This window comes from Brassica napus, chromosome A3, assembly GCF_020379485.1.
Source record: "Brassica napus cultivar Da-Ae chromosome A3, Da-Ae, whole genome shotgun sequence".
Lineage (NCBI taxonomy): Eukaryota > Viridiplantae > Streptophyta > Magnoliopsida > Brassicales > Brassicaceae > Brassica > Brassica napus.
Genome location: NC_063436.1, coordinates 23,888,169 through 23,908,818, shown reverse-complemented (window position 1 = coordinate 23,908,818; position 20,650 = coordinate 23,888,169). Strand labels below are relative to the sequence as shown.

The following is a 20,650-nucleotide window of genomic DNA, read 5'->3' as shown; positions in this document are numbered from 1 at the left end:
GCGATTTTACATTGTTTTAACCATCCATTTTTGCACATAATGATCATATAGATTAGGAATTTAGCATTTCTAGAATCCATATTGCATTCATATGTCCTAATCAGGTAGTAGAGTGTCCTATGAGCTGATCAAAGGTGTTTAAAGGCATTACGATCCAATATGGGGTGAAGAATGGGATTGTTCAATCACAAGACAAAGCCACGCGGGTGAATCGGCGCGGGATCTCCTACCCGCGTCACGGGATCACCACATCGATGGAGCAGCGCGGGAAGAAGCACGCGGAGTCGACTACCCGCGCGTACGAGATGGAAGGATCGTCGACGTCTTGACGCGGGTGACTGTGACGCGGGTGACATCCATCTTCCTCTACCCGCGTTATCGAAGAACTTTGGTCGAGGAGTTACGCGGGTGAAGCAGCGCGGGAAGCACTACCCGCGCGTACGAAGAAGAAGCGTCGTCGAAGGTCCAACGCGGGAGAGGTGAAGCGGGTTGGTGCCGAGCGTTCTAACCCGCGCCGAGATTTATCCCTAGTCGAATTTTAATGTGTTTTAAGGGCTTTTTAGACTTTTTAATGGGAACCATTAGGTTTACCAAAGTCATATAAATACTCTTGTAATCCTAAAGTTAGGATTTATCTTGTTTTCTATCTAATCACAAAAGAACTTTTAGGTGAAAGACCCTATCTTGATCATTTTTCTCTTGTGATTGCTTGATTATCTTGATCACTAATCATGATTAGCACCAAATCATCTTTGATTCTTGGGCTCATCATGAAGAGTAGTGAGTAGTCATCTTTGGATTCATGGGCTAGGGTGATAAAGGGTGATTAGAGAAGATCTAGTGTGTCTAGTGTTAGATCTACTTATTTCCTTGCTTGATGAGGGTTCTCAATGCTATTTTAGTCATGATCACACTAAAATAGATCCCTAGGCATTTCCTGCCCACAAGGTGTATGTTGAAATGCCTGAACCAACTCTTCAATGCTTTTAGCTTGCTTTACCTAAGAGATTAGTTGTTAAAGGAGTTAAGATTGCTATTAGACTTGATCTCCATGTTTGATTTAGTAACATTCAACCTAAGAGATTAGATGCTTGAGTTGCTTTACCAAAAGAACATTCATCTAGAGATAGAGTTTGTTTAGCTTAGTGTCTAGGCATAAGGAAAGTGTTTGATTGATAGCTTGCCACCTCTAGATTTGATCTACATCACCCAAGATCAAATGCCTAGCCCAATGAGTCCTCTTGTTTCATCATAAGAAAGAAAGCTTTGTCCTTGTTCGCATTTAGATAGTAATCTAATCAAAAATCATCTCACAACTTGGTAGCACTTAGATTAAGCATGGTCTTGCATTCCCTTTGCTTTAGAATCACTTAGAACTGGTTTGACATCCTTTATATTACAATATTTGATTAGGAGCCTTGAAACTCCTATCATCAAATTGGCGCCGTTGCCGGGGATGAGGCATCGGCCTCTTCTCACGCTTCATAGAGAGGTACTCCACCACCCTTCCATTGTATATACCAGTTTTTCTTTGCATTTATTTCTCTTTTCGGTATCTCCTCCTACTTTCTAACACAGAGACTGTGTGAACAAAGTCTGGGGGAGGTATCAAGTATTTGATCATGTTTTCTTTGATGATTTGAGTCTCATGCATTGCATTGTACATATATATATGCATAGAAAAAACCAAAAAAATTGAAAAATTTGAAAACACAAAAAGAAACATGTAGTTGCATCACTTGCATTTTTTAGGATTGAGTCTAGATCATATAGGTTGCATTCACTTGCATTGGGAACAATGATTTAAAATGCCTTGCAAAGAACCCTTGTCTGGAACTCAAAATGACACCCTAGTTAAACATATCAAGTAGCTTGGGCATCTCTTGAAAACCTTGTACGCTTCGAGCCTTGAAAACTCTTCTTGAAACTTGTTTGCTTGCTTGATGTTAGCATTGTTCTTAAAATCAGCTCCAATCTAAACTTGGCTTGAATGAACTTAATCTCTCTTGCATATGGGCATTTGCATACTTGATCATGGATCTCATACACATTTGGGTTATCTTATTCCTTCATACCTATCTTTGTTAACCCAAATGGCACTCCCTACCCCTAAACCTTAACCATTCTTTGAGACCAAACATTGAATTGCATGAGTGAGGCCTCTTTTGATAGTTTGTCATGTGCAAAATCTTGAGAGTATTGGAGGCGACATAGGTTTATTCTCATCTCTTGCTAGCACAATGAGTTAGCATTCTAGGATGTTGAAAGGGGTTTGTGTGTTTTAAATGTCAATATCTTGGGATGGGGAGTGAGAAAGATGAGAGAGATGAGCAAAAGAATATAAATAGAAAAGAAAACTCTAGGGATAAAAAGATAAATAAGAAGCTCTTGATCATGTAACAAAGAACCTTCCCCCTAATAAAAAAAAAAAAAAAAAAAAAAAAAGAAGAAAAGAATCAGTTGGGGAAGGAAATGAAAAAAAAAAAAAAAAAAAAAAAAAAAAAAAAGGGGTTAGAGCTTGTAGAGAATGAACTAAAAATCCCTAGTGGTTGAGTCAAAAGAAAAAGAGAGTTGTTCATTGGGTGAGTGATGTGAGGGGTTTAGATTGATTTTGAGATGATGATAAAAAGGGTAGAATGTGATCACTTAGAACAAAAGGGGTAGAATGATGAGAATGAATCTATGTATGCATGAGTTGCTTCTAATCTTAGATAAATTTTGCATAATGATCAAGCTCCTTGTTTTGAGTGATAACCACCCTTAAATGAAAACATTTGAACCCATCTCTTCATTCATATTAGACCATTGCTTACCTAGCCAAATGATTGAGATCATGTGCCCATTTGTGAGAATTCACCTTGTGTGTGTGTGTGTGAATCAATGTGAGAGGTGATTGAAGGAACTTGTTGGTAAAGAGTATTGCAACTTTAGTAGAGGCAAAAGAGTATGGATAGGCCTAGAGAAGCTAGAGTATAATAAGGAAGATGCTCATGCCATTTGCTATGTTTCTTTAGGATGTTAAGTTGAGTGCTAGAGAGTGTTACTTTTGGCTATGAGTTCCCACTTTCAAACCTCTCACCCTAATGAGTTCTTACAAAGTCACTTGAGGACAAGTAAAGAACAAGTTTGGGGGAGTTGATATCTTGCGATTTTACATTGTTTTAACCATCCATTTTTGCACATAATGATCATATAGATTAGGAATTTAGCATTTCTAGAATCCATATTGCATTCATATGTCCTAATCAGGTAGTAGAGTGTCCTATGAGCTGATCAAAGGTGTTTAAAGGCATTACGATCCAATATGGGGTGAAGAATGGGATTGTTCAATCACAAGACAAAGCCACGCGGGTGAATCGGCGCGGGATCTCCTACCCGCGTCACGGGATCACCACATCGATGGAGCAGCGCGGGAAGAAGCACGCGGAGTCGACTACCCGCGCGTACGAGATGGAAGGATCGTCGACGTCTTGACGCGGGTGACTGTGACGCGGGTGACATCCATCTTCCTCTACCCGCGTTATCGAAGAACTTTGGTCGAGGAGTTACGCGGGTGAAGCAGCGCGGGAAGCACTACCCGCGCGTACGAAGAAGAAGCGTCGTCGAAGGTCCAACGCGGGAGAGGTGAAGCGGGTTGGTGCCGAGCGTTCTAACCCGCGCCGAGATTTATCCCTAGTCGAATTTTAATGTGTTTTAAGGGCTTTTTAGACTTTTTAATGGGAACCATTAGGTTTACCAAAGTCATATAAATACTCTTGTAATCCTAAAGTTAGGATTTATCTTGTTTTCTATCTAATCACAAAAGAACTTTTAGGTGAAAGACCCTATCTTGATCATTTTTCTCTTGTGATTGCTTGATTATCTTGATCACTAATCATGATTAGCACCAAATCATCTTTGATTCTTGGGCTCATCATGAAGAGTAGTGAGTAGTCATCTTTGGATTCATGGGCTAGGGTGATAAAGGGTGATTAGAGAAGATCTAGTGTGTCTAGTGTTAGATCTACTTATTTCCTTGCTTGATGAGGGTTCTCAATGCTATTTTAGTCATGATCACACTAAAATAGATCCCTAGGCATTTCCTGCCCACAAGGTGTATGTTGAAATGCCTGAACCAACTCTTCAATGCTTTTAGCTTGCTTTACCTAAGAGATTAGTTGTTAAAGGAGTTAAGATTGCTATTAGACTTGATCTCCATGTTTGATTTAGTAACATTCAACCTAAGAGATTAGATGCTTGAGTTGCTTTACCAAAAGAACATTCATCTAGAGATAGAGTTTGTTTAGCTTAGTGTCTAGGCATAAGGAAAGTGTTTGATTGATAGCTTGCCACCTCTAGATTTGATCTACATCACCCAAGATCAAATGCCTAGCCCAATGAGTCCTCTTGTTTCATCATAAGAAAGAAAGCTTTGTCCTTGTTCGCATTTAGATAGTAATCTAATCAAAAATCATCTCACAACTTGGTAGCACTTAGATTAAGCATGGTCTTGCATTCCCTTTGCTTTAGAATCACTTAGAACTGGTTTGACATCCTTTATATTACAATATTTGATTAGGAGCCTTGAAACTCCTATCATCAACAGCCCACAGATAGACCCTCTCCTGGGCATTCAAATGAGCCGAAAGCAATAGCCCATATCCGTGTGGCCAGCGGAGTTTGAACCAGGATTCGCCGTATTGGGTTTAATCCCTCAAGCGCCACTGGACTACGTGAAATTTTGTTCGAATTGTAGTTTGGAAGGAGAAGAGAGAGCTAGCATGGAGGAACACCACCATTGCTGCATTTACTCGAAGATGCTCTCCAAATGCACCTTCCCTTCACTCCTAATCATCTTATCAATCTTTCTAATGGTTCGTGTAGTGTATGTTTTGTACCGATGTGGCAAACCTTTTCCCAGAGGAGCTTCACCCTCTTTTAGTACACTCGTTGTTCTTGGTTCTGGTAAGAAGAGGGTGTATATAATAATCAACTGGATACAATGTGAATTGTGCGTATTATTTGACTGTGACTCTGGAACTAAGAGCACCTCCAACAGGGTTCTTCTCATTGGAGTTCTTAAAATATGTACTATGTATATATAAATATATATTATATAGATATAAGTATTTGTAGAGTCTACAATTTTTGTGAAATCTCATAAACAATTTTTTTTAAAGATTCTTAAAATCTCTTTTTAAGAATTTTTGTTTATGGGATTCCACAAAAATTGAAGATCTCATAAATACTTATACCTATATAATATATACATACATAGATATATACATAGTACATATTTTAAGATCTCTAATGAGAAGAACCCTTATTAGAACACCCTAATTGGTGAACTCTTCCCAAAATCTACTTTTGATTATTATAATTTTTTTTTTGGTTTTTCCAAAAAAAAAAAATTAACAAACCAACCAATTGCGAGCGCCACGTGTCAGTGAATCCGCAAACAGTGTTGATACAGGTTTATTTCAGCGAGCTCAAGTGATACAGGTTCATAAAAAACATATTATTATATTAATTTTTTTTGGAAACTGTGTGAACCTCTCATTACATTCTCCAATGGAGATGCTCTTAGAGGTGTTCTAATAAAGCTTTGGAATGCGTATAAAATTTTCTCTACAAAATTGTTTTCTACCACACACACGGAGAGAGACATACAATTTTAAATACCTGTAATTGGGTTAAATAAGAAAAAAAAAACATAATTTACTATTTAACTAAAGTCCTTCTCTTATTTCTTCTTTTCTCTCTCTTTCCTCTCTCTCAAAATCTTTTTTTTTTTGGGTTCCATAAATAAATAATTTTATAGTATTATTATGAATATTTGTATATTTCTATTCTCTATATTTCACTATTATTAAAATTTAAATTTTATATAAATTAAAAACTATAATTTTATATTTTTATAGATTTATGACATTGTATTTGAAGAAAACGGAATCGTAAGCTTCAAACATGTTTATAGGAAAAATATTTTAGAAGCGTTTTGGAATTGAGATTCCGTAAATTTTCACAAGGTTTCATTCTGATTCTGATTACGAAGAGTATCACTAATTAATGTTAAATTTTATATAAATATGATTATGAAAATTAATATTACTATTATTTTGAGTATTATTAAAAGTATTAGTTTATAGTAACATTTTAAATTTAATTATGTTTTAATAAATGTTTTAAACATGTGTTAAACATGTTTCACATGTTTTAGACATGTTTTAAATATATTTACAAGTTTATAGAAGTCATAAATAATTAGTAACCTAATATACTTATAGGAATACCTAGTAAATATTGTAGTCAAATTTTAATGTGTCAATTATAGTTCAAAACAACATATATATCAAGTTCTAAACATACAAAAAACAAAATCCTTCAAAAAAAAACATTCTTAAATTCTTAAATAAGACATAACTTTTTTTGAAGCTTTTGTTTTATGCTTCTTCTTTGGCCGACCATTAAATAGTTACAGCTTTGAGGAGCTATCTCTAACCACTTGGCCGACCATTCTAAGCCTTGGTTCACAAAAAGAAGCAGCCTTTGTTCAAGTGAACTTGAAATTCCACTAGGAGACTCGACCATATCGACATGTAAAGATCTTTATGCTTCATGCACTGAAGACCAAAACAAAACAAACCCCGAACCAACTGCCGTTTCTTGAAAATCAAGACACAGCCTACAGCACGTCCCGCCGTATTTGAATGTCAGCTAAAGCCTACAGCCATCTTCTAAGTCATGGCGGGGATGGTGGACGGAGAAGATCTCCAACAATGGTGGCGGCTGAGAAGTTATGGAAAACTAAGATTTGAAGGGGAAAACGAAACGCTTAAAGAAAGAAGAAAATTTTCCCACACGATTTAAATGACATAAACAACATGGAACTTAATCACATATAATTATAGAGAATGGAAGGCCAAATCATTTTTCAACAAACTTTTCTGAAAATCACAGTCTCCATACTAACGAGTTTCATACATAATTTGATTTAAAGCATAGCAGAGTCAAAATCAAGACAAAATAATTAGATAATAAAAATAAAAGAAGCTCGGGTTCAGTGGTGAAATTTGGCTTAAATTTTGGAATTAGCCTTCTCGGCCAGAATTTTGAAATAAGCTTTGTCGAAGTCAAACGGCCTGCAATATCAATAGAAAACGTTACTTTGTTATCAAGAAAAAAAAAAAGATGCATAACCAAGAGGAGGGAAAAGGGGAAAAGGGGGGGGGGAGATTACTTGCGAGCTCTGAGCTTGAGCTTGCCTGGCCCACGACAAAGGTCACACCCAGCAAAGTTAACAAACCCGTAGTATTCATCACTACTAGTAGCCATCTTCACCTCAAGCTTTCTTCCTCCCATGTAACTTCCATTTAGTTTTAACGCCTCATTTTCGCCATTTGAGTAGTCAATGAAAGCAAATCTGTTATTAAGAAACGACACAATCTTTAGTTTATATGATACGAGTAGACAAAAAAAAAAGAGGAACAAAGAGACAAACCCCAAGGGAACACAGGTAACACATTGCATGGGAACAAAAACCCTTACGACTTTTCCACAAGAACCAAAAAAGTTGCTCAATTCATTCTTGATTTCATCCCTGGGGCGCAAATGTTGAAATCCCTTAACGAAAATGGTTTCAAGACTATTTCCGGTCGCTCCTTCACATCCATAACAGCAAGAATCTTCCTTCTCTCTCTTAATAGACAAAAACAACAAGGACAAGTAAAAATCTAACCTTTGCAGTTTTCTTTTTTTTAAACAAACTATGCAAGAATTTCACAGAAATGTAACCTCGGTTTCCTTCTGCTTCTTCAAATTTGCTTTACTCTCGTTGTGTATCTTCTGCCTCTTCAGATTTGTTTTGCTACTGGAACATGGTTGCAACACGGTCTCACCTAAGAGAAAGAATGAAAAAAAAAAAAAAAAGCTCAAAATCAACACAAAGCTTTTTTTTTTTTTTTTGACAAAGGGCTTTTAATCAACACAAAGCTTTCAATCTAAAAACAAAAGTTTATCTTCTTTTTTTTTTACCTGTAGTAGTTACTGGTTTTGCAATAGGCATCGAGTCCTCCACTTGTTCGTCAGCTGAATGACCAACAATAGGGCTAAATCAGAATCGATTGACTAAAACAGAACATGATGCAATTTGATAACATAACAGAAACTTCAAAAAGACAAAACAAGAAGTGATTTTAAGAATCGAATCAACTCAGCACGTGATTCAACAGGATAATCAAATAGAAACGAAAATAGGGATAAAGCCTAAAACATAGCCTAAAACAGCCCATCATTCAACAGGATAATATTTTGGAAAAAAGTTTCTCAGCTACACCATGTTTAGTATAATATGGTGCAAACCATCCAGAGTTTAGAAATGTGTCGAAACCTACACGATGTATATGATAATACATGCCACATATACGACGTTAATAAAATTATGGTGCCAACATCATAACGAGGTTTAATTGATTTTAGCTTAAATAATTGGGGTCAGAGCGTAATTTCTTAAAGTTAAACTCCAATTAACAAAACCCGACCCGATCCGTTCAATAAACCCGACCCACACTTAACCATTTTCCCCAAATCGATTTCATTAGGGTTCTAAACAAGAAAAAATTCGAAATTTCGAAAAGAGAGTGAGAGATTCGTCAGAGACAAAGAGAGATTGCAGAGACATAGAGAGAGATCGATTCAGTTTCGGCGACGAATCCGGATGTGGTAATTGAAGGTCTCACCAGGTGAGAAGATAATGGCGGGCGAAGATTTTGCCTTCTATCAACAGAAAATACCTGGTTACTATCTAGGAATCGGTATCAGAAACGAACAAGTCGGTTCTGTGCATTCGGTTCATTCACCTTATTTCTTCCTTGATGAAAATGTTCTTCCCATTGGATCTGCAGTGTTTGCTGCCTTAGCCGAGATGTATATACAAGACCATCAAAATCAAACCAAGTCTGGACAACGAAGAAGTCTTACGACCCATGGAAACTGAATCGATCTCTCTCTCTGTCTCTGCAATCTCTCTTTGTCTCTGACGAATCTCTCACTCTCTTTTCAAAATTCCCAATTTTTTTTCTTGTTTAGAACCCTAATGAAATCGATTTGGGGGAAATGGTTAAGTGTGGGTCGGGTTTATCGAACGGGTCGGGTCGGGTTTTGTTAATTGGAGTTTAACTTTAAGAAATTACGCTCTGACCCCAATTATTTAAGCTAAAATCAATTAAACCTCGTTATGATGTTGGCACCATATTTTTATTAACGTCGTATATGTGACATGTATTATCATATATTTCGTATAGGTTTCGACACATTTCTAAACTCTGGATGGTTTGCACCATATTATACTAAACATGGTGTAGCTGAGAAACTTTTTTCCTAATATTTTGATAACATAACAGAAACTTCAAAAAGACAAAACAATTCAGCTATTCGACCAGATAAGACTTACCCAAGGAGTTCATTGTGAGGATATTGATTTTTCTTTTCTGCAGTAGCCGCAGAAGTAGAGGTCTGTGTTAGAGTTTTATGGCTTTTATACCAGAGATAAGGTGCCCGTTTCTGTTTTTCTTTGCACGCAAGGCTACATAACACTTTTGTTACACGTATAAACTAATAAGTATATAATAAAGAAATAATATCACTCAGAGTCACTTTTCATCTTTTAATATCATGATAGGTCACTTTCTTCTACAAGGACACTTTATTTCAACTTTGTAGTTCATTGTTAACTGATTCAATTTAATCTTAAAGACATAGTTGACTAACCTAACTACACATGTGGCGGGACTTAACCTCAGCCACACATCTCTCATACCTCTCAACGGCTAAGATTATCCATTCCACATCTTGACAAGACATATATCTGTCTAATTTTTCAACCATCAGATTTACTTTTGTTTTTTTAATATGAATGGTCAAGATAAATCCAATGATATTTAGTTAATTACTCTTGATTCATCTTCTTCGTCGTTACTTTTTTTTTACAGATGAATCCAAAATCTTATATTCTTGTCCATAATCTCTTAGATAATTGTTTCTAGACTTGATGTGTAGTAACATAACAACGACGCCGCAGCAAAGAAGTCTCATCGTCACCAAATTCTTTACCGCCATAGACGCCATCTCTCCACTTGTGGAAGCTAAAGGCTACCGCCAAGTAGTCAACAGCACCGAAAACTTAGCAGTCTATGCTTACGGATAGTGTATGGAAGATCTTCACAAGAAAGAGTTGGACTTGTGTTTTGCTCAGATCAAAGTTAAATCCCTCGTTGCTTAATCGTGTGAACATGTTTAAAAATACATTTGTATGTGTACACCAAGAATATATATTTGTATGTGTACACCAAGAATATATATTTCAATATATAATCGTGTACATGTTACACAAATAAAATTGTGTACAGTATAACTATAACGATTGTACATATGTAGACATATGACATAGTCATGGATATTGTTATAAGGTTGTACATATGGATACCTTATAACAGTGTACATATAGATACTACTATATGGTTTTGTACATATTTGGAGGCTATTTCATTTTACAGTAAGTTTTATTTTTTTATCAGTATCAATCATTTTGTTTAGACAGCTTCATACTTAATAATTTATTCATATGTAAATTGATATTGACTAAGAAAACGTGTCATACAAAAATAATGATGCTTTCTGAAATATCAAATGTATCAAAATTGCAAATAGTGTACACAACTAATTCAAAAAGAAAAGTATTGAAATTGCAGTAGTTATTGCTATACATAGAACTTGAGGCACATTAACTTCACCTCCTCTTGAACAGTGCTAAGAGTGATTCCACTACTATCAACAACGTTTAGCTGATAACCAATCATGAGCTGGACTCAAAACAATCTGCATTTTCCATGAACTTTACAAGCACCTTTTGATTCTGTACACACATACACATAATATTATACAATGGTTGTACATGTGGATATCATTATAACCGTGTACACATGGATATTATTATATGGTTGTACATCTATTTTCACATATACTTATGAGACAAAGGTTTCACACAAAAGTAATGCCGCTTGCTAAAACATCATGGTACATATCAACACTCAAAAATGTCTACACACCAAGTTTTTTACATGTGTACACGCACACATACAAGCTCTAGTATACTGTTTACATATCCACACTCAAACATGCATGCCTACATACTAAGTTTTCTACGTGTGTACACGCAGACGCTACTAAATATGTACACCATCGCGCAGACACTATAATTTGAATATTAACAAAACAATAATACAACAGTCACTTTACAATTGCAGAAACACCAAAGGAAATTGAACTCTTTTATGCTAAGAGACTACGAGTTATAGAACCAACAAAAAACCAATAACTGACTTCTTCTACCTTAGTTGATAACAACAACTAGCAAGAGTGTTTTTGACCAAAGAATTACATAAGGAAGATCCACCAAAAAAAAACGAAGACAAAACTCTGCACATGATAAAACTTTAGGGACAAAACAAAAAAAGGAAGAACTTGAAGGACTAACGGTTAAATTATGAGAAAATTATCCATTGTCGCTGAGCTCTCGATCCAGAGAACCCGAGTGACGACGACTCTGGATGGCAACGGCGGTGGAGCTGGGCGCGGTGGAACGACGTGGAGGTATTGCTTGTACGGCGGATGAGGCAGCGACTAGGAGATCCCATGGTGGAGAAGTTTGCCATGGCAGATTGGCGCAGACGTGAGTCGGCGGTGAGAAGCAGGTCACGGAGGAGGGTCAGATAGCACGGCGAGTAGGAGCTGTGGTGTATACAACAGGTGGAACCAAGAATTGAAGACCATAGAGCTTGGCGTGGAGGAGCTATGGCGTAGACGAGAGAGGAATCAAGTAGACGAGATGTTATTATCAAACAACGTCTCCGTCGTCGTACTTTTGTTTCCGGCCGATAACTGCGTTTACATTCTTTGTCTTGGTAATTGTGATAAGAAGATAAGAATTTGTAGTTAAAAAAAATGTCGTGAAAATTAAAAAATTTATTATTGTTTTGGTTTCACCATTTTAAACAAATTCAAAATTCAAATTATTCTAACTGAAAAAAAAAAGTAAACCGAAAGTCATCATCTAGTTTCGCTTAGTTGAGGGCAAGAGGGTCAATAACCACTAAAAACTACCTCCGTAGTAATAAGTGTCTTAGAATGTAATAAAAAGACATAAAGTGTCTTAGAATGAAAATAACTCTATAATAAATCCCAGATTCTGACTCGCACAATGAATTATTTATGATTTACGTTTTTAAACTACAGATTTTATAATCGATAATATTTTATAAATTTCGGTTCACATCAAGATTGTATTCACTGATTTTGTTTTTGTTCCGATTCAGTTGTGAATTTTGGTTTTTAGTTCATGAAGTATATTAATAGCTAGGTTATTAATGAATTGGGATGTGGTTTGAGTTTTGTTATTTTGGGCTGGTTTAAATAGTAATGTTAAAAATTCAATAAAATTCCTAGTCTAATTTGGTTTAGTTTAAATAACAATGTTAGAAATCCGATAAAATTATGAGTTTAATTCAAACTCATGGATCATGATAAGGATATGAAATTCTTGATTTTTATTTTGATTTAGATAGTTATATTTCTGGTTACATTTTCTGGTTGTGCCTGATTAAATTTCATTTTGATGGTTTATATTATGGGTTATATACTATTTCAATAAAGTATGAATTGGTTTGCTTAAACATATCTACTGTACATTGTGTTATTTTTTTTGTTTCTCAAAATTATTATTTTTGTTAATTAATTATTTTCTATTTAGTACAATTTCTTTTTGCTGGCCATGCGTGGAAATCTGTAAATTTTAAATCTAAACGTAAGTTGCTACCATGCCGCAATGATTTCTAGATGGATTAAAAAATGGCTTTTAAAACGTTTTTTTGGCACACGAAAACAATATCTGAAATCTAACGGTGGGAAACTTTTTTTCGTATTTATCTATACTATTATTTGTGAAGTAAATTTTCACAACAGAGCTCTCACGTTAAAAATTAGAGTGGTTAAAGTTAATGATACTCTTGATAATTTTTATATATAATTTAAAACAAATTGATATTAATCATATTAAATTTTTTTTAAAATAAGATAATTATTATATATTGTGTTGTTATCTTAAAATAAATATTTTTATTATAAAAGTTAAAAGTAAGATATAACACAATCTATCTATATACATACCATTATTACGAATTTATTATATAATTAAAAACGAATTTATATTAATAATATTTATTTTTAAAAAAAATAATTTTTATATATTGTATTGTTATCTTAAATAATTATTTCTATTATAAAAGTAAAAAAAAGTTTTAAAACAATTTATAATTAATATTAATTAAACAAGAACATTTGTATAAAAATTTTCTAAAATATTTATAATATGTAACTATTTTCAAAATTTAATACAATAATAAATATATATATTTTAATGATAATTTTTGTCATATATAATAATTTAATTGATTTCAACTTTTGAAAATATAAATAATAAATTCTAAGGATGGTTTTTGAATTAATAAATATTTGTAAAAAAATTATGCCCACATATGCGGACAACAGATCTAATTTTTCATTAAAAGCCAAACTTGGCCATGAACTTATAATTGGATTTGAAGCCTAAATTCTAAATAAAATACATTAAACCAATTATTTTTGATGTGTCTTTTAGTTTTAGGTGACTAATATAAGTCAACGTTATTGGAGTTTTTTTTCGCAGTGTCTCCTCCACTATTTTTAGCATTCCTGAAGACTTGCTGTGTGAGATACACTTTCCCTACAAGCAACACATGTTGACAGATATGATAGACTGATGGTCTAGATTTGGTGACCAGTTGTTGCAAAAATTGTAGATTTTAAAGCTTTCTCTTATAGATTGCAAAACATATGTACCTCACAACCATGAGTACGTAGTCTGATCCAGGTTTTCTTTCCCTACCAATGGTTATGAATGTATGCCAACACCGTCTTTGCAAGTTCAAAACGCATAGAGAAGTTGCATTGCCTAGTATCAAGACCTTACTCAGTAACGCATGCCGCGACAAAGAGAGAAAAACTTGTCAAAAGAAAAGATAAACTTCTTAATGTTAATCCAAAAGAAATATATGAAACACTTGAAAGTTTGAGACCAAATGTCATCTCAGGAGATACTTAAGTTTTGGATATCTTGACTAAACCGGACAAAATTGCTCTTAAATTCGGTTTAGATTAAAAAAATGCCACTTTGGTAAATACAAAGGAACAAGATAAGTCACGGGCTAACGCCACGTGTAAAAACACGGCGACCACCACTGAAAAATTCAACACCAAACCTTCTTGATCCCGTCTCCGTCGTAGATCTTCTGTTTCGGCTGTAAGAAAATGGATCCTTTTTGCTAACATCTCCTCTCTAGCTTCAGATCTGGAATCATTTCCGCCTTTATTGAAAATTTAGATTCTTTTATCCTCAATTTTGAAGCCAATATCCAAAAGTTTTAAACTTTGTTCGAATTGTAGTTTGGAAGGAGAAGAGAGAGCTAGCATGGAGGAACACCACCATTGCTGCATTTACTCGAAGATGCTCTCCAAATGCACCTTCCCTTCACTCCTAATCATCTTCTCAATCTTCCTAACGGTTCGTGTGCTGTATGTTCTGTACCGATGTGGCAAACCTTTTCCCAAAGGAGCTTCACCCTCTTTTAGTACTCTCATTGTTCTTGGTTCCGGTAAGAAGAGTTAATCATACAATGTGTTATTCAATTTGAGAGTGTGCATATCATTTGATTATTATGAAATGTTATAGGAGGGCACACGGCAGAGATGTTGAGTCTCCTCTCTGTTTTGCGGATGGATAGATATACACCCAGGTTCTACATTGCTGCTGCTACTGATACCATGAGTCTCCATAAAGCTCGTTCCTTTGAAGATTCTCTGGTTGACAAGGTTTATATATAGTTTAATGCGAGCCATTGGTATCTTGTGTGTGCATTATTCAGCATGAAACTGATTGATTCATTATGTTTGATATAGTCTGCTGTTAAGGAAGCCTCTTTACAGTATACACAAATTTACCGGAGTAGAGAAGTTGGTCAGTCTTATGTGACTTCTGTTTGGACTACTATTGTTGCTATTGTTCACGCTCTTTGGCTAATGATCCGGATCAGACCACAAGTGGTATCCTCTTTATCTGAATGCTCTCAGATTTTTTTTAATTAAGGCTAGCTACTTCATGGAAACAGGTTATTTATTAGATCTGGTTCAAGTTTTTCAGATTCTTTGCAATGGTCCTGGGACCTGTATTCCTCTCTGTGTGATCGCTTTCTTGTTCAAGGTATATCACTTAGTTTTATGCTTTACTTAGCGTATGCTGGACTTCTTAGTCACCCATTATATGTAGCATTTCATCTTTGGTTACAGGTGCTGGGAATTAGATGGTCATCCATCTTTTATGTTGAGAGTGTAGCAAGAGTTAAGAGGCTTTCATTAAGTGGATTGCTTCTGTATAAGTTAAGGATGGCTGATCAGTTCTTTGTTCAATGGCCACAGCTGCAAAAGAACTACCCTCGGGCTCACTATGTTGGCTGCCTCATGTAAAGCCTGACTTTGGGAACCATCCTTACACATATAAATTTGCTACAGTAACTTACAATACTCTCTGTTTATATACATGATCGAGTCACATTTTTGTTATACTACTTTATCTTTGGTTGCTATGAACTCAAGTTTTAATTAATGAAGTTTTGTAATCAGCTGTTCTTGTAAGTTGGTGAGATACCATTCCACTGAGCTTACAATGTGATATTGATAATCTTCTTCAAAACTAAACGAGACTGCACTATTAAAATGAACTCAAACTGTACATAGAGACATACATCCCACTCGCATAGACCATTACAAAATCACACAGAAGAGCTATATATGATTATATGCATGAATGTGCGCACAACTTTGTATGCTTGTTTGTGTAACCCATTCATACATCAACGTTTCACCAAGTTTGTGTACCATCATTCTCGACAGGGTCTGTGTTACAAGTCTTCAACTTCTTCTCATCAAGGTAGTGCTGATAGACAAAGGAAAGGAAGCCCCATATAGCTAACACGATGGAGAAGATCTTCGACGCTTCCATCTTATCATGGAAAACTATCACAGCTATGACCGGTACTATAGGCAACCCAACAGCTGTTATGGAGTTGGAGAACACAGAAGACGACTCAAAGATCAAACCCACAAGACCAACAGTGTAGACTTGCCAAGAGATAGCTGCAGAGACCAAAGTCACAACATAAGACACTTGCCCAAGTTTGTAGTTTCTCATCTCACTAGGCAAAGTTCTCCACTCTCCGCTCGCGAAAAGTCCAATGAGAACAACGCAGCTCGCAACTAGAGACTGGTAGATAGTCAAGTCCATGACTACTGACGATGTATGCTCCTTGAAAACCTTCCTGAAGAGAAGCTGTATCAAAGATAGCAGCAGTCCAATCCCAGCTGAAGCACCAAGTGTGCATATGAACCCTAACACATACTGTACTCTAGAGACGTTTGTTGTGTCTTGTGACTCGGTGTCAACCACGAGGAGGGCAGAGGAGACGGTAAGGAGAAACAGAGAATTGACTATGAAGGGAGTGAACTTTTGCGAGTTAAGGAAGTAAGAGAAGAAGGCAGTGAAGGCTAGCTGCGAGGCTAAGATGAGGGAGAAGGTGGAAACAGGTAGGTAGAGTAACCCAATTGCATAGAGATAAGCGTAAGCAGAGAGTATAAGTCCAGTGCACAGGTAAACTGATGCAAGGGTTGTAAAGGAAGGGGAGTGGTTGACATTTGTATCTGCTGATTTTGGTTGTTGTCTGAGTTGGGAAAAGAAGTTGAAGAGGATCAAAACAGGGAAGCCAATGAGTGGGAGAAGTGTTACCACGTATGTGCTCTCTCCACCGTTTTCGTAGTACAGTCTACCGAGAATTGTAGCAAGTGGTTGGAAGAAGAGGACAAAGAAGACATAGATGGAGAGACGGATCCATCTTTTATAGTTCTTGGTTTGAGGTTCTGATGATGATGGTTCAGTTGCATCTATCAGGTTTGCTTCTAAGTTCTGGTCACCTGAGAAATTAACACTCATGATTATCAGATTTCATGAAAAAAAGAGTCAACACTATAAGCTGCATCTGCCTTACCATTGGCATAGAGTTCTTGAGATCTGTCCATGATAAATTAAAAGGTGAGAAGAAAAATTGTGTTTATTGATTGTTATTTGTTTGAGACCTCTCTCTCTATACACACAACTTGATATATAAATAAATGCCCCCACACAAGTTGAATTATTAAACAGATGATGCAGATAAAAGACGACAGCTGCACAGAAGATCATAAACTAGTATGCTCTTGTTGACTGTTGACTTTTGAATTTTCTGCTTCCATTCCACTTGACTTGGAAACTTTATGGCGGCTCTAACAAAACATTTTTTGTCAGTATCTACTGATGTTGAGTCAGAAGTCAGCAACGATACAAGAAGAAAACATTTTTTAAAAATAAAGAAAAACACTACAAAACAGAACACGAGATATCATTTATTCTAGGAGCTTAAGTCTTTGGATCTTTGTCTAAGCGGCTAAGCCTGAATGTTGTTACTGTTATCATGCGTAGAGTTTAAACTACTTACCTCCATTGACGTGAATATGATGAAAAAAAAAACATGTCCCAAGAGTCCAAACAAAAGCATAAAAGTAATTAAACTACAAGAAAAAGTTTCACGGTATGATGGAAAATTTAGTGACATGGAGGTGGGCTTTGAGTCCCAATGTAATTAGCTCTAACGTATCTACAAGAAGAAGAGACAGCTTCATTTCCTCCGTTGCTGCTCTGTTGTTTCCCACTTCCCCCACCAGAAGAAGAAGCTAGATAAAGATGAACATTCTCTAAGTACACTTTCTTACATGGCATTCCTTCGCTACAATGCAGCTGCACCGCCACCTTTGATGATGATGATCCTCTTATGTTTTTGAAGTATATCTCGCTCAGCTTCACCTTTGAAGGTACCTACCAGAAGAAAATGAATCAGAACATTGCCTTCAGACCCATTTCGAGTAACTGATCTTCAGTAAAACATTCAATGACACTCAGATCATCGCGGTTTGGTTCTTGTGTTCTTGAAGTTATATGTCACTTAAATTTACTCTAAATGGTACACGAAAAATGTAATATTTATCACACATTCTAGCTAATAATTTGACCTAAAATTAATGTCACCATTTAATTATATTTATAAACTAGAGATAGTAGCTAGAGACTTGAGTGTTAAGCAACACTCACATTTGAAGAGCAAGAAGAGAAAGGACAATAAGACTGATCAATGATGATTGGATTAGTCACATTGCTCATAATAATGTTCTGAAAAGTCATGTTAGTAGCTGCACTTAGACCCGGAGAATCAGCCCAAGTTTTGATCCTTATCCCATTAGTCGTACCACTCATCTTGCAATCCCTCACCACTAGTCCCTTCACGTCTTTCTCATTTGGATATCTCCCTAAACTCCCAACGCTTTAACCAAAATCATTTCAGCAACAAAAATTAACCAAAAAAGAAGTTATGTTACATTAATGGTTTTACCTGATACCATGTCCTGGTCCACATTTGATACTTGTGATTGTGATCTGAGAGTTTCCTTGTCCTATAGACACACAATCATCTCCCGTTGCTATATGTGAACGCGAGAAGTAGACATTTGAGCTGCGTTCGATGTGGATTCCATCAGTGTTGGGACTATCAGAAGGAGCAGTAATGTTGAGTCTTGTCCCTTTGAAGTCTCTGCATTGTACTAATGCCATGTGAAAGAATTTGCTGTTCACTGAGCTTATCCTTCTTACTATTGTTCTGTTCATCCCCACAAACTTCAAGCTCTGAAAAAAATCAACAGCGAGAAGAATCAATTATCTTCTTTTAAGTAAAGACAACTTTATGATCTCAAACGGTTCTTTTGAGTGTTCTCACTGTTGGGAGGAGTTTGCAGTGAGAATCAGTAGTACAGTTATTAAACGGCCAAGCTAAAGCGCCTTGACCGTCAAATGTTCCACCTCCGGTGAGAGTTAAACCGTTGATCCATCCAAACTCAATCCAACCACCGCCTGATCTGTACTTTGACAGATCAGTTGATGCCTTGAGATTACCCTAGTTTAGTTTACGTGGAAAGCAAGAAAACATTTAACAACAGAAGATATATTCAGAGAGATTGAGAGAGTGGGAGAGAGATGTAATCACCTTTACTCGAACAGTGAGATGTGTTACGTTAGTGCAAGGACCAGAGAATCTGAGAGGACCAACATGAAACTCTCCTCTTGGAATGATAAGATCTACCGAGCTTGAAGATGACTTACACGCCATGTCCCATGCTGCTACAAAAGCCTTTCAAAACATATCAACTAGATAAGCTGATTTATATTAATATAAAAATGATGAATATATCAGAATAGTAACCTTCGTGCTATCTCTGTGGTCATTAGCTCGAGCACCAAAGCTACGGACATCAACAATAAGGACAGAGCTTTTGTCTCCACGAACAACAAAACTGTAAGAAGATAATGCCATGAAGAAGAAGAAGAAGAAGAGAACTCTGAGGTAATGAAAAATCGTAAACTTCATCTCCACTATGCTCATGAAAGTGAAGAAACTGCTTTTGCAGCTGTAGTTAAAGACGATATGTAGAAAAAGTGAAAGAAACCGCTGTGAACTCCTTTCCCACTACCACTACTGAGGATTTACCGCGTCTGACCAGAGAAGATAAATGGGCTCCATTTGTGATTTTAATCTTAGGCCCATTGATAAACTATTATGGTGATACTAATTTGCCGATCTTCGAAATCAAAACAATCGGTTGGGAATAGACGAGACGTTGCATGGGCTTGGTATGGACTTGTGGCTATAGAATTTTACTTTAGATTAGCCCGCAGATCCGTGCAAATATTTTTTTATTTTATAAATATATTTAATATTAGTACGAATGTTTTACATATATTTTATTTTAATATTATATATTGTGTAGCTCTATAATATTATTGTTTATATTTCTTATTCAGTATTATTAATATATATTGATTTGTTTAATATATTTTACTTTATTATTAATTTTTATAACTTATTAATATATTTTTAAGTTAGGTACAATAAAATAACAATATGAAATAATTAAATATATAACCTCTTCAAAATATATTTTTCTTTAATTTATACATTTTGTTATAATACATTTTTAAGATTTATTTATTTATATTATAGAAAAGAAATATGTTAAAGATATAATTTATATTTACAAGTTGTGTTTTAAAAATATACTTTAACATATATATATTTAGTATTTTATGGGATTTATAAGTAAAAACAATGTTTTGTTTAAATAACATAGTTCTATTATTTTACATAGTAGCATCTATCATATTATTTTAGTAAATTTTATTGATATAGGATATTTTTGAATGTTATGATATTAAGTTTTCTTTTAATTTTTAATTAATATTTCAAAATATTAGATTGTCTTAATTTTTACAACATATATAGTTTATTTTTTCGTGGTCATTTCAAAAAATTATTCATTATAATCTATGAATTATCATTTTGAGTTTGAATATTTATTTTTAAAATCTTATATTTTGTCAAGAAAACTTAAA

The 20,650-nt window shown here is 35.3% G+C and overlaps 4 protein-coding genes and 1 long non-coding RNA gene across 7 annotated transcripts; 1 reads left to right on the top strand and 4 right to left on the bottom strand.

Annotated features, from left to right (window-relative positions):
• Positions 1–6,866: 6,866 nt before the first annotated feature.
• LOC111214477 lies at positions 6,867–9,532 on the bottom strand. The gene is made up of 6 exons (XM_048776846.1): positions 9,431–9,532; positions 8,014–8,067; positions 7,774–7,877; positions 7,481–7,677; positions 7,220–7,402; positions 6,867–7,121 (listed from the first exon to the last, which is right to left on the bottom strand). Exons 1-6 carry the CDS (start codon positions 9,441–9,443, stop codon positions 7,058–7,060), a joined length of 615 nt encoding a protein of 204 aa, XP_048632803.1. The 5' UTR covers positions 9,444–9,532; the 3' UTR covers positions 6,867–7,057.
• Positions 9,533–10,588: 1,056 nt separating this feature from the next.
• On the bottom strand, positions 10,589–13,089 carry LOC125607112. Its single transcript, XR_007338431.1, has 2 exons — positions 11,513–13,089; positions 10,589–10,891 (listed from the first exon to the last, which is right to left on the bottom strand). It is a non-coding gene; the product is annotated as an uncharacterized LOC125607112 (long non-coding RNA).
• A 1,152-nt stretch (positions 13,090–14,241) lies between these two features.
• Positions 14,242–15,746, top strand: LOC106440190 (UDP-N-acetylglucosamine transferase subunit ALG14-like). 3 transcript variants are annotated; one of them, XM_048776845.1, is made up of 6 exons: positions 14,242–14,371; positions 14,515–14,723; positions 14,801–14,940; positions 15,028–15,171; positions 15,269–15,328; positions 15,395–15,746. In XM_048776845.1, the coding sequence occupies exons 2-6, from the start codon at positions 14,540–14,542 to the stop codon at positions 15,458–15,460; spliced, it is 594 nt and encodes a 197-aa protein (XP_048632802.1). In that variant the 5' UTR covers positions 14,242–14,371; positions 14,515–14,539; the 3' UTR covers positions 15,461–15,746. The 3 variants fall into 3 exon arrangements, with proteins under 3 accessions (XP_048632802.1, XP_013737244.2, XP_048632801.1); XM_013881790.3 differs by having other exon boundaries at positions 14,243–14,371; positions 15,415–15,746; XM_048776844.1 differs by having other exon boundaries at positions 14,348–14,723; positions 15,415–15,746.
• Positions 15,747–15,807: 61 nt separating this feature from the next.
• Positions 15,808–17,320, bottom strand: LOC106440188 (probable purine permease 22). The gene is made up of 2 exons (XM_013881789.3): positions 17,166–17,320; positions 15,808–17,091 (listed from the first exon to the last, which is right to left on the bottom strand). Exons 1-2 carry the CDS (start codon positions 17,194–17,196, stop codon positions 15,986–15,988), a joined length of 1,137 nt encoding a protein of 378 aa, XP_013737243.2. The 5' UTR covers positions 17,197–17,320; the 3' UTR covers positions 15,808–15,985.
• Positions 17,321–17,488: 168 nt separating this feature from the next.
• LOC106444385 (exopolygalacturonase) lies at positions 17,489–19,998 on the bottom strand. The gene is made up of 6 exons (XM_048776847.1): positions 19,464–19,998; positions 19,248–19,391; positions 18,981–19,157; positions 18,600–18,889; positions 18,302–18,530; positions 17,489–18,028 (listed from the first exon to the last, which is right to left on the bottom strand). The coding sequence occupies exons 1-6, from the start codon at positions 19,641–19,643 to the stop codon at positions 17,759–17,761; spliced, it is 1,290 nt and encodes a 429-aa protein (XP_048632804.1). The 5' UTR covers positions 19,644–19,998; the 3' UTR covers positions 17,489–17,758.
• Positions 19,999–20,650: the final 652 nt, after the last annotated feature.

Excerpts from the sequence above, each read along its gene's own strand:
- LOC111214477 (XM_048776846.1), bottom strand. Across the intron at positions 7,878-8,013 it reads AAAACCAGTAACTACTACAG|GTGAGACCGTGTTGCAACCA; the intron begins GTAAAAAAAAAA and ends TCTTTCTCTTAG. Across the intron at positions 7,403-7,480 it reads GTTACCTGTGTTCCCTTGGG|ATTTGCTTTCATTGACTACT; the intron begins GTTTGTCTCTTT and ends TCTTAATAACAG.
- LOC106440188 (XM_013881789.3), bottom strand. The coding sequence starts at position 17,196 with ATGGACAGATCTCAAGAACTCTATGCCAATG. Across the intron at positions 17,092-17,165 it reads TCAAGAACTCTATGCCAATG|GTGACCAGAACTTAGAAGCA; the intron begins GTAAGGCAGATG and ends TTAATTTCTCAG.
- LOC106444385 (XM_048776847.1), bottom strand. The coding sequence starts at position 19,643 with ATGAGCATAGTGGAGATGAAGTTTACGATTTTTCATTACCTCAGAGTT. Across the intron at positions 19,392-19,463 it reads ACCACAGAGATAGCACGAAG|GCTTTTGTAGCAGCATGGGA; the intron begins GTTACTATTCTG and ends ATGTTTTGAAAG. Across the intron at positions 18,531-18,599 it reads GGACCAGGACATGGTATCAG|CGTTGGGAGTTTAGGGAGAT; the intron begins GTAAAACCATTA and ends TTTTGGTTAAAG.
- LOC106440190 (XM_013881790.3), top strand. The coding sequence starts at position 14,540 with ATGGAGGAACACCACCATTGCTGCATTTACTCGAAGATGCTCTCCAAA. Across the intron at positions 14,724-14,800 it reads TCTCATTGTTCTTGGTTCCG|GAGGGCACACGGCAGAGATG; the intron begins GTAAGAAGAGTT and ends GAAATGTTATAG. Across the intron at positions 15,172-15,268 it reads TCCGGATCAGACCACAAGTG|ATTCTTTGCAATGGTCCTGG; the intron begins GTATCCTCTTTA and ends CAAGTTTTTCAG.